The following is a 17,150-nucleotide window of genomic DNA, read 5'->3' on the forward strand; positions in this document are numbered from 1 at the left end:
TCAAAAGAACTGCCTGGAGAAACTCTTAAAGGCTGTTCCCACTTTTTTGTAATCCCACATGAAGGGATTTCTATCTATGAGTCTGTGCACAAAACCATCTTGGAAATGATGGAACAGAATGTCCTCCCACTTGTGAATAAGGAAAACCCAAACAATAGGGGCAGCAATATAAGGCTACCCTTATAAAGTTGCTCTCTGTTGCTCCAGGGTCAGACGCGTTCCTTTCTCCATCCCACAGAATCTCCCATCACCATTGAGAACCGTCCAGGTATGGAATGCAGAGAGGGCCTAGGGCATTGTGGGATTAGCTGCCTTCAGCAGTACTTCAGGGACCTCCCTCAGGAGATCCATCTATTCTCTTCCATAAGCTTTTTTTTAATAAAAAAAATACTTTTATTGAGAAATCTTCATACACATGCAGTGCATCCATAGTATCCAATCGATGGCTCACAATATCATCACATAGTTGTGTATTCATCACCATGATCATTTATAGACCATTTGCATCATTCAAGAAAAGGAAATAAAAAGGAAAAAAAACTCATACATCCCATATCCTTTACCCCTCCCTCTCATTGACCACTGATATTTCAATCTACTGTATTTTTTTTACCCCTTATCCCCCCTATTATTTATTTATTGTTTATTCTTCCTTATTTTTTTACACATCTGTCCATACCCTAAATAAAAGGAGCATTGCACACAAGGTTTTCACAATTACATAGTCACATTGTAAAGGCTATATAATTATATAGTCATCTTCAGGAATCAAGGTTACTGGAACACTGCACAACAGTTTCAGGTATTCCTCTAGCCATTCAAATACACCATAGAGATAAAAATGGATATCTATATAATGCATAAGAATAGCCTTCAGGATAACCTCTGGACTCTGTTTGAAAGCTTTCAGCCACTGAAACTTTATTTTGTCTCATTTCTCACTTACCCCTTCTGGTCAAGAAGGCTTTCTCAATCCCATTATGCTGAGTCCTGGCTCATCCCGGGAGTCCTGTCCCATGTTGCCAGGGAGATTTACACTCCTGGGAGTCATGCCCCTTGTAGAGAGGAGGGCAGAGAGTTCATTTACTGAGTTCGTATAGAAAGAGAGGCCACTCTGAGCAACTCTTAGACATAATTATAAGTAGGCATAGCTTCTCCTTTACAGGAATAAGTTCCATAGGGGCAAACCCCAAGATCAAGGACTCAGCCTGTTGAATTGGTTGTCCCTACTGCTTGCGAGAATATGAGGAATTCCTCAGATAGGGACATTTAATATTTCCTCCTTTCTCCCTAATCCCCCAAGGGGACTTTGCAAATTATTTTTTATTCTCTACCCAAATTACTCTGGGATATATCAGAGCATCATACTAACCTGTACAAACCAACAAGATCTCACACCCTATTCAAGAGTCCGTGTAATTATGGATGCTCATACAAGTTAAATTAGATAATATGCCACACAAAAATATATTTTAGTGTAGAAGTTTTGGAGGTTTTTCAGATAGGTTACCTTGAGAAGGATACTTGGCTTTTCTTCCCCCAGATGGCTGATCAAGTTCCCACCATACCTTTACCCCAAGGCTTTCCCTAGGACCAAAGAAAAGAAAGAAACCTAGTGGATATCTGTGAGGTACTTGCAGGAGATCCAGCTATGAGCAGAGTGCTAGCATTACCTTAATCACAATGTTCTGGATTTTTTCATATTCTGGAAATCAAATTTGCTTAAAATTACATTCATGCCATTTACGCTTGTTGGTTTTATGAATATCCCGTGAATTCTTCATTGAGTTACTGAAATGGGTATGTTAATATCTAATGAAGAAAATGTAACCCAAACTGGCAGGATGCTTCTTTAGAAGTGTATTTCTTCATTTTTTTTGGTAATATTTTTACATTCCTGGCATGAAAATTTACTCCAGTGCCCACATTCTGAATAGTACAGTATTTTTATGAGATACCACCTACTTCGATTCAAAGCCCTGTCACTGTGCTATTTAAATCATATAAATTGAATTTTTAAAAAGGCTCCTTATCCATCCTGTTGTTGTTGTTGTGAGGTGATATTAAGAATTATTTTAAACATTTGTGAGGACTAGGAGTATTTGTTAGAGCCAATAATGAGTTATACAGAGTCTATGGAAGTCTGCAACCCAGCTGAAAATTCCTTGCTTCTCATTGAACTACATACAGATCTGTAGTAGAGGTGAATACAGCCTCCTTTTTTTATTACTTCAAAAGAATGACTAATTCTGTGTCATATTATTTGATACTGCCTCATTCCATATTTATATATGTACATGATAATCAGCCTTATCAGATCAATACCCTTTTGATTATTTAATTTATTTTAGTGACTTTATGAATCCCTAGAATAGACCAGACATAGAAAAATAAATTGGGGCAAGTCTGAGCAACTCTCATAATAATATTCTGCTGTTTTCTTTAATTAATTTCTGTTTCTCTGTCACAACTCTGTATTTAAATATTTCATATTTGTCATGGAAATTCTCCTAAAATGATTTTTTAATCATCATTTATTACCCTTGATGGTTAAATTTGAATCTAACAAATATAACAATGTGGCTACATAATGAAAATTTGATGTAATTGGGCAGATTCTCACTTTAACAGTATCTTGCTTCATTCTTGACTCCACAAGTTCTCTGCACTTGCTTTCACAGTTCACAAGTTGGTTAAGGGAGGCCACAGAAAAAGCATATGAGTTTCATGTCATATGGCCACCCTGTTGACAAAGATTCTGGGGCTCTCTGAAATCAGGGCTAGAATTCTAGGTTTATTATTGATGCTTCCATAGATTTACCATAGAAAATTTTATCAGAGGTTCAACATTTTGCCATCTTACGTGTAATTAAAAGAGATTTTGTTTGGAAGTATGTGGTAGTTAGGTTCAGTATCAATTTGGCTAGGTGAAGGTGCCTAGTTCTATTGCTGTGTACATGAGGCAATGGTACGAGAACCTCATCTGTTGCTGATTACTACTGCAGTCAGCGAGGAGGTGTGCCTGCTGCAATGAATGATGTTTGATTAAAGTGGCTGGAAGTTTAAATGAGAGAGCTCAAAGTAGCACAGCCCAAGCACCTCGGTGTACCTCATCACAGCACTCACAGCTCAGCCCAGGTCTTTGGAGATGCGAATCACCCCAGGGAAAGTTGTTAGAACCCAGAGGCCTGGAAAGAAGGCCAGCAGAGATCACCCTGTGCCTTCCCGTGTAAGAAAGAATCTCAGTTGAAAGTTAGCTGTCTTTCCTCTGAAGAACTATTCATTTTAACTAAATAAATTCCCTTTTATTGAAAGTCAGTCTATCTCTGGTATGTTGCATTCTGGCAGCTAGCAAACTAGAACAAGTGTGAAAAACTGAATTTCAATCCCAATTGTGCCCCTAACTAACTGTGACTTTGAGCAAATGATTAACCTTTTTAATGCAACATGTGAGGCTTTTTTATTAGAAAGATTAATCATTTGCTTTTTCACCTATTAACATTTTGGGAGTAAAAAATGTTTAAGATATGTCCCAACTCTAAAATGTTATGACTATATATGTTCACTAAGACATGCAGTGGGCTCATTTTTTACAGAATCCTCAAAATTTTTGTTGAGTTACCAACTGTGGTAAATTGTCTTAATAATGATTCCCAAAGCATCATGGCTTCTGGAGTCTACACCACCTCCATACCCATTTTTAGTGTGGAATTGCTACTCCTATCAGGAGATGGAATTTATTTCTACCTTGATTCTGGGAAGGCCTTGAGATTTGCTCTAACCAATAGAATGTGGAAGAGCTTACACCTTAAGAGGCCTTGCAGCTTCTGTTTCTTGATTGGAATAAAGGGCATATAAAGTGAAGGGACAGGTTGATCCAGCTGAGCCAAGTGGGGTCAAATGAGACCAGCAGCAAAAACTACCCACAAGAGCATGAGAAAAAAACTCAAATAATTGTGTTTTTTATGCCACTAAGTTTTGGGTAGTTTGTTATATAGCAATAGTTAATGGATAATAAAATTGGAAGTCAGTGGCTCTACTGAGTCTGAAAGTTCACAGATGACTCAGGCAATTGGTGCTGGCTATCAGCTGAGGTGACTTAGTTCTCCTTTACGTAGCCTCCTATCCTCCAGCAGGCTAGTCTGGCTTTTTCATAGCAGGTTGGTCTCAGGGTCCAAGAGTAAAGAGATGGAAGATACAAGGCCTCTCAAGGCTTAACCTTGGAAAGTCACATAGCAACACTTCTACCACATTCTATTGATCAAAGCTAGTCAGATTAGATTCAAGAAGAGGAAAAATAGACTCTAACTCTTTTTTTTTTCTTTTTAAACTTTTTTATTGTATGATATAACATATATACAAAGCAAAAAAAGAAAAAAGCAATAGTTTTCAAAGCACTGTTCAACAAGTAGTTAAGGACAGATTCCAGAGTTTGTCATGGGCTACTGTATGATCCTCTCAGATATTTCCTTCTAGCCGCTCCAGAATATAGGAGGCTAGAAGGCATAAATATATATTTTTTATCATCACAATCGATTTTTCTTCTTTTTTGCAAAAAATAATACATATACAAAAAAGCAATAAATTTCAAAGTATAGCACCACAATTAGTTGTATAACATATTTCAGAGTATGGCATGGGTTACAATTCCACAATTTTAGGTTCTTACTTTTAGCTGCTCTAAGATACTGGAGACTAAAAGAGATATCGGTTTAATGATTCAGCAATCATATTCATTTGTTAAATCCTATCTTCTCTGTATAACTCCACCAACACCTTTGATCTCTCCATCCCTCTCTTTAGGGGTGTTTGGACTATGGCCATTCTAACTTTTTCATGTTGGAAGGGTCTGTCACTAATATGGAGTAGGGAAATGGAACTATCTGATGTTCTGGAGAGGCTGGGCCCTCTAGGTTTCAGGACTTCTCTGGTCCAGAGACCCATCTGGATGTTGTAGGGTTCTGGAAAGTTACTTTAGTGCATGGAGCCCTTGTGGAACTTATTATATTGCCCTAGGTGTTCTTTAGGATTGGCTGGAATGGTCCTGGTTGGGGTTTGGCAGGTAATGATAGGTAACAAGGTCTAACTGAAGCTTGCATAAGAGCAGCCTCCAGAGTAGTCTCTTGACTCTATTTGTAGACTCTTAATGCTTGATAGGAAAAGGGGAAATGTCGTACAAAGGAGCATGTGGAATAGGAGGGATTCCTGTGGATCTATTTGCAAATAATTCTCTGCATCAGCTTCAAGTGTGAAGATTTCATTCAATTTCTTTCTTTCATTGTGTGTGCTATGAGTTGGCAGTACATCAGCAAGAGTTTAGCACAGGGTCTGTCATGTTGTCATGCCATTTTAACATGGCAGCTATTTACTATTACAGAAAATCCTAAGTGTTTATGTCCAAACGTACTGAGGCAGTCAGTTCGGTCAGGAAAGGAGAGGCATTGCCACGGTTCTGATAGCCCCTCTTGTTATTTATAACTAGCGCTGTGAGAAAGTGAATGACTTCCAATAATTAGACCATCCCAACAGGCAAAGGGACTCAGTGAAAAGAAGCCAGTCACAAAAAATTACACATGATTTTGTTTATAAGAAATATCCAGAATAGGCTAATCCAAAGAGATAGAATGTCCTGGGGACAAGTATTGGAGGATGTTGGGGATTGACTTATGTCCCCCCCAAAAGGCTTGCTCAGGTTCCAGCCCTTGATCATGTGGGTGTGAACCCATTTGTAAAGAGGACCTCTGAAGAGATTAGTAGTTAAGGTGCCCAAACTGAATGAAGGTGGGCCTTCTTTATAAGTAAAGAAAATTGAACATCAAGAGAGGTCACGAGGAATGGCTAGACAGAAGTCAACAGAACCTGGAAGAGAAAAGAAGAGACACAGACATATGCATTGCCGTGTGACAGAAAAGCCAAAGATCCAAAGATCACTGGCAGCCAGCCATAACCCATGCCATAGTCTTCAGACACAAAATATCACCTTGTTAACACGTTGATTTGGGGCTTTCCTAGCCTCAAAACCATGGACCAACACATTCCCATTGCTTAGGTCATCCCACTTTATGGATGTGATTTAACAGCCAGGAAACTAAAACAGGAATGACAGCTACGTGGCACAGGTTTCCTTTTGGCGAAATCACCTCTAGGCAGTGTTAGACACTCCTTCCTCTGTGCTCCCACATAATTCTATACTGATTCTATCACTAGTGCTCATTGTTCTATGTTATAATGATCTGTTTATGCTGCATGGTAGTTTTCGCCATTAGAATGTGAACTCTTCAAGGCCAGCTAATCTGTCTTCCTCTTCATGGCCTCCTCAGTTCTAGCACAAACCCTAGAATGAGAGGAGGCTACAGTTGTGAAAGGTTTGGATGAGCAGATTGCCGCCCTGACCCACTGGTTGAATTACTCCCCATTTGTAAAATCCAGCTTAAGTCTTATTTGCTCTAAGAAATCTTCTTTGATTTTTTCCTTTGCCATGAGGATTTCTTTATCAGTCATAGGACAGAAATTGTACTTCTTGCCCTTCTCTTCCTTTAAGAAATGCTGTTCCTAAATGGGTCTCTCCACTCTGGATTATGAGGAAAGACCAGGTCCTATCTTGGAAACCCCTTTCCCAGGAGTACTTCCATGATGATTATTTGATAAACATGCATTAAATTCAGTTGAATAGATTTACTTATTTGGGGTTATCCTACATGTTGGCTAAAAACTCTTTCCAGAGGTGTCAATCCCAAGCAAACAAGGCCCAGGAGAAGTTGTGTCCTTACGGCCTTTGTGTCATATCGATTTGTCCATGAACAAGGCCTGTTTCCAAATTAAATTATACCACATCTGCAATATTACCTTAAAACAATTGGCATAAAACATTGGCAGTGGAATTACCAGAGCTGCCTGTTCTTTTTCAAAATTAATTTGTTTTCCCTGAGTTATTTCTCTAGGAGCAACATGTGGCACATGATGCCAACCATCCTCAGGCAGTGCAGTGTTTTACGCCTAGGCTTTTGCACTTAGTTTGAGAAAATACTTTTATTCTCAGATGCATTTTTGAAAAACACACTGTTTTGGTACTCTTGTGTGTTTGCAGATCATATGCTTTGTTTTTCCTATTAGAGATGGCAGAAACACCTTGACGTGTGTTGGAAAGAAATACTCATGATTTATATAAATATTTTTTATTGTATGCTATATAGCGGGATCACATTGCATTATTTTTCCATGTGACTATCCTGTTATTGCAACACCATTTGTTGAATTTTTTGTTTATTTGGTTTTTGTTTGTCTGTTTTGCTTGTTTGTTTGGTTTTGTCTTGTTTGGTGGTGAGGGAGTTCATGGATCAGGAATCAAACACAGGTCTCCCGTGGGGCAAATGAAAATTCTACTACTGAACTACCACTGCACCCCCCCATGATTTATATTTGTTATACCATCACCACTATATGTTTTCTGGTTTTTGTGATTTGTCCATAAAAGCACCAGTAGTGCTACGCAGGGTCATTTAAATGGTCAACTTGGCTAGGTATTTTTCTTAGAAAGTGAAATTTTTTTTAAGATAAAAAATTATCTTTGTCCTATGTACTATTTTAAGGTGACATTATAGCCCTCAATTTAGGAAAAGAACGGTCCCCAGAATATTCCAATTTCCCTTAACTACCTCTTTTTAATGTGATTTCCCCAAATCAGGGGTTGGCAAACCATGGGCCAAATCTGGTCTGCCTCCTCTTTTTGTGAATAAAGATTTACTGCAACAGGACCACACCCATTCACGTTTTGTTTTATCAGTGGCTATTTCGGTAGGTATATGGCCCACAGAGCTTAAACTATTTACTCTCTGGCCCTTTATATAAAAAGTTTTCTGACCTGCTTTTAATCCTTCATGAACCTGTTTGGATTTTTAACCATTTATGGGATAGTTCATTCCATTCAGAGGTTACCCACCTTTTCCTGGAAGCCTTGACTGACAGGTGTGTCCAGGTTCTCACTGCATTGTAGCCCTCTATGCTTCCTTCCGTGCTTCCCACTGTACTGAAATTATCCATTTCAATGCCTATCTCCTTGATTGGAAGGGCAGAAACAACTTCTTACACTCCTTTATCATTACCAGAACCCAATACAATGTCCACTTAACTGCTGCACAATCAATGTTTATCAAATGAACAAATGAGTTATATTCCCCAGTTACAGGATAAAGCAGTGTTTTTATAGATACAGTTTATCCAAGACACTGAAAAATCTAGAAATCACATCTTTGTAATTATAAAATGGGTTTTAAAAATAAATTTTACCTTCATAATTATATTGCCTTTGGGCTCACATGAAAATTAGTATACATTTAAAATGAGTTTACATTTTTGAGCTCACATACAATATTTGTTCTAACTGTGCCAGACAATGTTAAATCTCTTCAAATGGAAAAAAAAATCTTGCAGACTATCCCAGTTTGGGATAGATGATTGAAAACTAAATGAATATTGGCTCCACTTTGTCAGAGTTTTGCTACTCAGAGGAGGCTGATAGGAGGGGTTGGTTTATCATTCAAGCGATACTTATCAAGTATCTCTGGTGTTCTAGGCAGTGGAGAAAAACTGTAAACAAGACAAAGTCCTTACTCTTGTGGAGCTGACATTTTCGTGGGTACATAGTAATCAAAAAGAAAACTACCACCTAGTGGCAAGTGCTATGGAAAAAATTCAAAATAAATTGATATGAGAGAGTAACCAGGTGAGTGGTCACGAAATGTTCCTTCAAGTGAGTAGTAGTGGAAATGGTGTTTCAACAACATGGAAGAAACAGCCACATGAAGATAATAGGGAATTGAATTGTAGGCAGTGCAAAAGGCCAGAACAAAGGCTCCAGATCTGGGATGGGGGTTAAAAGAACAGAAAAAAGGTGAATGTGACAAGGGTGTAGAGTGTGAGGGGAGTGATGAGGAGAGAAGAGGCTCAGGAGATAGGTAGGCAGCAGTCAGGACATAACCAGTATGGAGGCTAAAGCATATGCTCTCTTCTGCCCTGGTTTTAAAGGAATGGAGGGAAGTTGGTTGATATTGGTCTTTTGAGGCATCTTTAGGGTCCTGGGAGGGTATTGGACAGCAAGTCTGCTGCTACCCACCTCAACCACCTACAGCACCCAGGAGCTCCTGAGTCCTACACTGGTAACCCCAGAACAGTCCAGCTCTGTTTAGGGTCCTGTGGAGACTTCATGTTTGGCCACTACCAAGTTGAGATGCCTGTTTAGCCATCCCCTGGGTACCAGACCAAACAATCATCACACACATGAACACATGTCCCAGAAAGCACCCCTAAAAGGTCTATTTCATCTTATCATTTGCTTAGAAGTGTGTGTATGCATTTTATGTAGTTAAGATGACTTCTCAACAAAGGATTGGGGTGGGGGAATATACATATCAGGACAATGTTGTATAAGGGGACTAGTAAAAGATATTCCCCTAAATGACAGTGTTTTTAGCCTGTATAACTGTGCTATATATGATATTGCTATTATTAATTTTCAGTAAAAGTAATACATATATATGTTATATGACCCTGTGGTTGGGTTCCTGGGACAAAATATTTGAGGGATTCAGTTGTTTTTCTTCAGTTCTGTTTGGCCCATTAAACATGAATTCAAGCCAGTCATGGCATTGAAAAGCAAAATGGAAAAATAATAACATAATTTTTTTAAGGCATTGGAAAAATACCGGTTAGGTATCATTGATATTACTAAAATTACATTAGCTACAAAGATAGTTGGATTCATTCCACCAGTTTTCACAATAAGCAATTGTTTAAATAAAATGTCTTTGCTTCCCCACCTCGTTGCTGGTATAGACAGCCTAAAACAGCAATTATGGATATTGTTGAAAGTTTACAAAGCTGTCATCTCACTGTGGTTTGGTGAAATCAGGGCCTAAGGGAGGGTATAAATTAAAGCAGGGATGAAGAAGTTGGGGGAAGGTCCCTTTTAAGAAAGAAAAAACAGGTCATTGAGAGTAGAGGCTGGCAGTCTGCTTAGAGGAAATGAAAGGAAGTTCTTCATTTCTAAATGGTTCATTGACCCATGATAATAAAGCAGCCCTGCCAACGAAGGATAATTATCTTTTTAAGTATCAGATGCCCTGTGGGTGAAAGTCTCCATTCCCCTCTCTTGAAAAATGGACTCAGATTAAACAAATGCCCCATTCCCTAGTTTAGATTGACATGAATTTCCTGATTATGAACAAAATTAATCAGTTTTCCCCTCATTCATTTCCCCCCTCTCTTACAAAAATCAGGTTCACCCATTTGAGCTTCATACAATTCCTCTTGAGCCCATATTTCCACCAACAGTGTGATAGACTGAAATGGTGGCTATTCTGGTGAAAAAAGCATTGTAGAATTGTGGTTTTTATTGTGACCCTTAGCTGCTTAGCTTCAGGCAGAAGTATGTTTTCTTAAAACAAGGAAAAAACAAAAAGAAAGAAAGGGAGGTAGGGAATTTAGGGAGAGAAGTCAAGGAAAAAGTGTGAATTTTTTTCTCTAGCTGATAACTAAGCAAAACAAATATTTATAAATGTGTGTGTAGATAGATACATATATAATGTTATATATGTTATATATTACATATACACACATATGCATATATGGTAAGTTCAGTTACAAAGAGCAACTTAAGTTATTGATGACATAACAGCAAATTTTAATTTGTGATCAAGCTTATATCCCTTTTCTCTAGATTTTGTTGTTTGCTCAGACCAATAATATAAATATGTTGACTTGCCTAGTTTGGAGAATGAATTGAGGGGGTTTCATTTGTGTAACCAGACTACCCTTGCTTAAATTAATGTTTTACCTTTCATATGTCTTCTTGGCATCTTAATCAGTCTGAGAAAACCTTGTCATAAATTGCTTAACCAAATGGCACATCTCTTAGTTATAGATAGTGTTCACAGTACGTTTTCAGAATGTCCACAATCCTTTAAAAGTAAAACTAAATAAATTATAATACTATTGTATTTGCATTACATATTTTTATTATTTCCTGAAAGGGATATTGAAATTAAATTTTAATCAGGGAGTTATACCTTGAGAAACTAACCAGCACCTGCAGCTGCTTTTCCAAGCTAGTGCCTTCAGTTGTTTGGAGAGGACAGGGCTTTAGAGTAGGGGGTTAACAGACAGTGGTCCAGAACAGATCTTGCCTCCTGGCATAATTATCTCGGCTTCGGTCTCTCTATATTCTAATGTCCCTTTCTCTTACAAAAAGTATTCTGTGTTCTACAGCTTCTTTTGTGATTTCAGAGTACAATTAACCATGTACTTTGGTTAGCTCTCTTCAAACTCTTTGAAGTTTCTGTGAACTCCTGGGAATTGGGCAGTTAGTAAATATTTGTTTCCCCTTTCCTTGGTCTTTAAGAGTTTAGGGCCTGGGCAAGGGAGTTCCATGTTGGGTATAAACTGCTCAATAAGAATACTACCCAATGCAGGTAGAGTGTGCCTTAACAGACCTTGCAACAGATGTCCTCGTGTGTCCACTGCGGCCAGTAGAGCGCTTCCAGGACCTGCGCCCCGATGAGGTCGCCGATCTGTTTCAGGCAACTCAGAGAGTCGGGACAGTGCTGGAGAAGCATTTCCAGGGAACCTCTCTCACCTTTGCCGTGCAGGTGAGTGTACATTTCCAGACTGACATGATTTTTCTACCTTTTCAGATCCTAGCATTGGATTCTCTTTCCTCTTAAAGTGTCATCTCACTGAGAGGGAAGCTATGGTAGTTGATGTCTTATAGCAGGAAAAGATGTTACCAATCCAAGGCAGCCCTTTTGTCCACTGGCCCCAAGGTGAACTTTGTTTACAGAGCAGGTAAGAGTAGTGGACAAGTAATTTAGTGACCATTAAGACTTTCCAGCTGTTTAACTGGAAGTGGGGCTCCCCAAGAAGTTCCATGCAAGTCATTTCCATCCCACCGTAAGTATGTTTTTGAACTCTGCATAGGCTAAATCCTGTTCTAGTTCTAGTGGAGTAGTGATATTCAAGTTAGGTAAGACTTTTAATTAAAGCTTTAGTGATTGATCTTGGCTTGGTAAGAAGCTACATTCATTGATTGGATGTGGCCAATTCCTTAGTGGAAGAAATGGGATCCCTGTCACTGGAGATCTTTAGGCAGAGCTTGCGCAGACACTGCTCAGGTTGGGAGGACGTTGTCCATGGTGAGTCTTTAGCTGTGTCTATTAGTAAATTAATAGTAACATATCATTAACCCTTTTAGATCATCTCTGGAAAGAGGTGAGGGTATCAGTACATCAAGTTCTTTTTTTTTTTTTTTTTTTTTTTTTTTTTTTTTTTAAAGGAAAGACAGAGAGAAGGAAGGAAGGATAGAAGGAAGGAAGGAAGGAAGAAAGGGAAACATCTTTAAACATTTTCTTGTTTTTATTGTATTCTGTTTCTCCGTTTTTGTTACATGGGCTGGGGCCGGGAATCGAACCGAGGTCCTCCGGCATAGCAGGCAAGCACTTTGCCCGCTGAGCCACCGCGGCCCGCCCCATCAAGTTCTTTTTGAGCCTGAAATTTGATGATTCTGCAACAACTCTTTGGAAAGAAATTTATTCCATAGTGGAGGTCTTTATACTCAGCACTTTAGTTTAGATGATGCTTTCTTTGGCCTCCTCAGCTCTCTACCATAGACCCCCAGGGAGACCAGATAAAGAAAGCTGATGTTTTCAGATTATAAAAGGCTGTAACTGAAAAACGATCATCTGCTTCTCAAAGAAACAAGCAACAAAAACAAACAAAAAAACTTGCCACCATGTCTGTTGTTGAGTATCTAAACTTTCCTATTTAAATCTGTGTGTTTGTGTGTGGGGGCACATATGTGTGTATGCTCCTGTGTGTGTAGGCATGTGTGTGTTATATATCAAACCATTTGAGTCCTCTCTAGGCAGGTAGTTCAGCTCAGGGTGGTTTATTAGGATTGTGCTATAGACTGTATATCCAGAAAGCCTACCCGGAGGCAAAATGGTGAAGACATCTGTCGATGTGTAATGAAATAGAAGAAGAAAATTCACGTGTATAGGAAACGACCAATTCTGGTTACCAGTATAACTCATTAGATAGTCAATCCCATGAAAATAAGAACTGGCATGTGCATAGCACTTATAGGCTACTCTCATATATGCAGTGCTTCTCCAGCTTTTTTTTTTTTCAGTGTAACCCACAGTAAGATATATATTTTACCATCGTGTATCCAATCGCCTCACATATACATACATCTATATAGATGAAACCAAAGTTAAACCAAACAATATTTATCCATTCTGTGTACTCTGATAACTTTTGTTCTTTTTCACAGTGATTTCTTTTGTTTTTAATGCCAGCCACAATCCATTAAGCTGACTTCACCAACCCACTAATGTGTTGTGAATCCACGTTTGAAAACCACTGATGTATAGTGTTCTGCCTAATTTTGCCTCTACAGGACAGGAATTCTCATCCCATCAATAAAACTGAGGCTCCAAGAAGTTGGGGAATTTACCAAAAGTTGACCAATTCTAATTCAAGTCTGGAATTGCTGGTTCCAATTTCAGTATCTAGAGACATTGTCCATCTGCTAACTCCAAATCAGCTGAGCATATGCTTTTGCTTTTGTTGTGGATGGTGGCTGAACAAGTCCATTCATTTTCTACTAAGAAAACAGTTTTTTGGGGCTTCAAAGGCTGAGAGGGAACGAGGATGGGAAAAGGGTCCAGCTACAAATGACTGTTCCCACCTCTCTTCTCCAAGGTCATAGCAGCCAGAGAAGGCCTACTCTTAGAGTCTCTTCTCATATCCGTGCTTAATGAAGTATGATTACAGCAGATTTCCTGAGTAGAGATTTAAAGTAATCAGACATTAATTAAACTGTCTAATTTCAGATAATCAAAAGCTGTGATACTGCACCTTCCCAAATGTTCTCAACTTTCCTTTAATGCAATTAAAACCATAGCCAAGAGCAAAAAGCATGAAAAGTAGCATAGGGACTGGCTCACTGGATAATTTTTATATATATCATTTTTCTACATAACTTCTCACTTACTCTCAGGTGGAAATGGAGAGCTGTCTGGTCCCGTACTTTTGCAGTGAAAAATCCCCATAAAAATACTACAAATTAACACCCAATAAAATTGGATCTCAATTATTAACGGGCAATATTTCTGAATTAGAAGGAGATACCATCTATCCTCACCTCTGTTTTTTTTTCTTTTCCCCCTACTTTTAGGATGGCCCTGAAGCCGGACAGACTGTGAAGGTGAGTGCTTCTAATGTGCATATAAATTAATAAGGGGCAATTATGAGAACTAATAAAAAATAAAAGTAAGCCATTTGCAGCACACTCCTGTTTCATTATGTTATCTTTGAGGTCAGAGAGACCCTCAACACTAGAATGATAAATCTTGACATTATAAACTGTATGTTTCCCATTGGTTTACAAGATGTTTACCTTTGTAGTAAAATTATTATTGTGCAAATCCTTAAAACAGAAATTAAGTCAACGAGTTCTAAAACAGAAACCAAAGTCAAGGGGTGGGTGTGAGGTCATGACTAGGGAGTGGCTCAGATGCTTCTCTGATGCATCTTCCAGTTTTGTGCATATCCACTTTTGCCTCATCATTCCTAAGTGAAAAGATAACTTTGTGGTAATCCACACAGTTTTTCTCTTTGCTCCTGCCTGGGCCTCTCTCTGCTTTCCTTCTGTCTACCCCCACACTGAGGCTTTTCCTCCTTATGTACTTAATATCAAAGTTCAAATCTAACAGAGTCAGTGGAGCTCAAAAATGGGCATTTAAATGTGCTGGATGAGGAAAGGAGGATTTATTAGGATAGTCTCTGCTTCTGTAGTTAAAAATAAAATGAAAGAATAAAATCCTGGCTGATTCTGAAGCTAGGTCTCAGCCCCTTTCATACAAATGCAAATTCCCATGCAGTTAGGTCCTAAGTCTGAAAAGGCTGTTTTTTCAGGGCTAGAAATCAAAAGCAAGTCAAGCTGCGGTGTTAATGTCATACTATGTGAAAAAAGATTTCATGGCTGTGAGTGGATAAGGTAATGCTCAGCACCAAACAACGTCAAATGAATATAGTTTCCTTTTGATCTTAGTTTGCATGTGATTTTCACGTTTAACAGAGGTACTACACGAATTTTAAAAATGGGATCTCCGGGAAGTTTCTTTAAGACAGGCATTTACTGTGGGGGCTGCCACCAAAGTCCTGATGACGAAAGGGCAGGCGCTCTGACGGCTCTGGACACCCAAGGTGCTGATGGTGGACAATGAGGACTTAAAACTTTTCCTACCCTGTTGTCCATCCCATGCCAAGCTTTCAAATAAAGGACACTCAAAAAGGATATGGAGCTAGTAGCTTCTTTTAGAAATCAATTCGTAAAATACAAAACACAAATGTTTAAACCTAGTTACCGTTGTTTTTTTAACTCAATATTCAAATGTAAATTCCAACAATATCACATTAGTTAGAGGCATTCTGCAATATCTAAGAGATGGAATTCCTCCAGCCATTGAAAGTGATGCTAAAAGGCACGTTAGTAACAGTGAAGAAATCACAAATGACGTTAAGTGGAGTGTACAGATTTATAATATGCACATAATAAGCATACCTGAAGTTTTTTGGTATAGGTAGGTTATATGATCTTGAAATTTCACTTCAGAATTCAAAAGAGAGTATTAAATTATTTGCTATAAAACTGGATAGAGACCAAAAGTAGGCTGGGGGCAGGGCAGGACTGGCAGTGAGCGCTGGCTGGTACAGGGTTTCTTTTGAAGGTATGAAAATATTCTGAAATTAGTGTTAATGGTTATACAGCCTTGTAAATATACTAAAAACCACTTACTTGTGCACTTTAAGAGTATTTGAATTATATCTCAATTTAAAATAACAAAAAAATTTAGTGAAAAAAAACAGGTGTTGAATCTAGCAGGGCTGAGAAACATCAGTGTTGATACTCTGACTCTGATACTGACTGCTTTTTTGATGTCCCAATTATCTGGGCAAAATTTTAAATATTTTTCTTAGCTTTGGTTGTGATAATGGAGTAACTCAAAGTATGATCCTTATAGCCCCTGAATGAAAATGAGCTTCCTGGTTTAGTTTTTTTGTTTGTTTGTGTTTGTTCAAGTGAATTTCCAGGTTTTGAAGTGGATTTTACACCTACTGATTCAGAATCTCTGTGACTGGGGCCTGGGGCTTGAGGTGACTCCTTTCAGAGTGTAAATATTCATTGACCTCACTGTCTTATGGTGATAAAATTATTAGTGGCGAGGACCTCATAACCTTGGAAGCCAGTCTCGCAGTAGCCAGCTCCTGCAGGGAGTAAAGCAGCATCTTCAGATTCAGCTGTCCGGTTCTGAAAACTGCAATTCAAGTGGGAGCTTTCCATGTTTTGAAATTCACACAGTTGGACGTTTTGAGGCAGCATTTGACAACCTGCCACAGAAAGCGCAGAGACTCTGCTCTTCATCTTCACCTCTACGTCTCATCTTTGGTCTTCTGCCTGACACCCGGGTTCTAAACCATTTCTGTCTCATGCTGGGTAATAATAGCAACAAGCCCACTAATGATCTCTTCCCTCAAAGCAACTAGCGTTATTGTTAATGAAGGTAGAGCACCGAGTTAGCCTGTTGAACATGATGCCACTTGAAGGTTTTTTGTTTCAGGGTCTTTAAAATCTGCTTTGCACAGTAAGGCACTTGCAGCAGGGAAAAAGGACAAAAGTGACCTCTTATTTCACGATTGATTATTAACTCTCCTTTTTGAGGTTTAAAAGTAGTTGAACACTGTTCTCCAGCAGGCGATTACTGCAGTGATTTGGATGTCCTGTAGGCTTGAGAAACAATCCCTTTGTTCAGGTCTCAATCATACATCACCTCACATCAGCTTTCCCTGACCCCCTGTCTCTGAAGTAGTTCTCTGAAAATCTTTACTTCTTATTCTGTTGCCTCCTTTAGTTTCCTTCAAGGCATTCTTCACTGCATTTTTACTGTTTGTGTGTTTATGTTCCTGTACCTTTGCTGCTGCTTTAGCCCCTCTAGAATGTAAGCTTCATAAGGACATAGGTTTTGTAATTGCTTCCCATGGCTGTTAAGTAATAAAGGGGGATGGAGGCCATAATGGGACTTTGCTTGATAGAA

The 17,150-nt window shown here is 38.7% G+C and overlaps 1 protein-coding gene across 7 annotated transcripts in view; it reads left to right on the plus strand.

Moving 5' to 3' along the window:
* The window catches only part of FHIT (fragile histidine triad diadenosine triphosphatase), a 1,619,043-nt gene that overhangs the window by 1,318,762 nt on the left and 283,131 nt on the right, over nt 1–17,150 (plus strand). For all 7 annotated transcript variants that reach the window (XM_077128814.1, XM_077128815.1, XM_077128813.1 and 4 more), the window contains 2 exons: nt 11,497–11,642; nt 14,231–14,260. In XM_077128814.1, the coding sequence (XP_076984929.1) occupies nt 11,497–11,642; nt 14,231–14,260 (176 nt within the window). The remainder of the gene's footprint in view (nt 1–11,496; nt 11,643–14,230; nt 14,261–17,150) is intronic.

This window comes from Tamandua tetradactyla, chromosome 15 (genome assembly GCF_023851605.1).
Source record: "Tamandua tetradactyla isolate mTamTet1 chromosome 15, mTamTet1.pri, whole genome shotgun sequence".
NCBI classification, from domain to species: domain Eukaryota; kingdom Metazoa; phylum Chordata; class Mammalia; order Pilosa; family Myrmecophagidae; genus Tamandua; species Tamandua tetradactyla.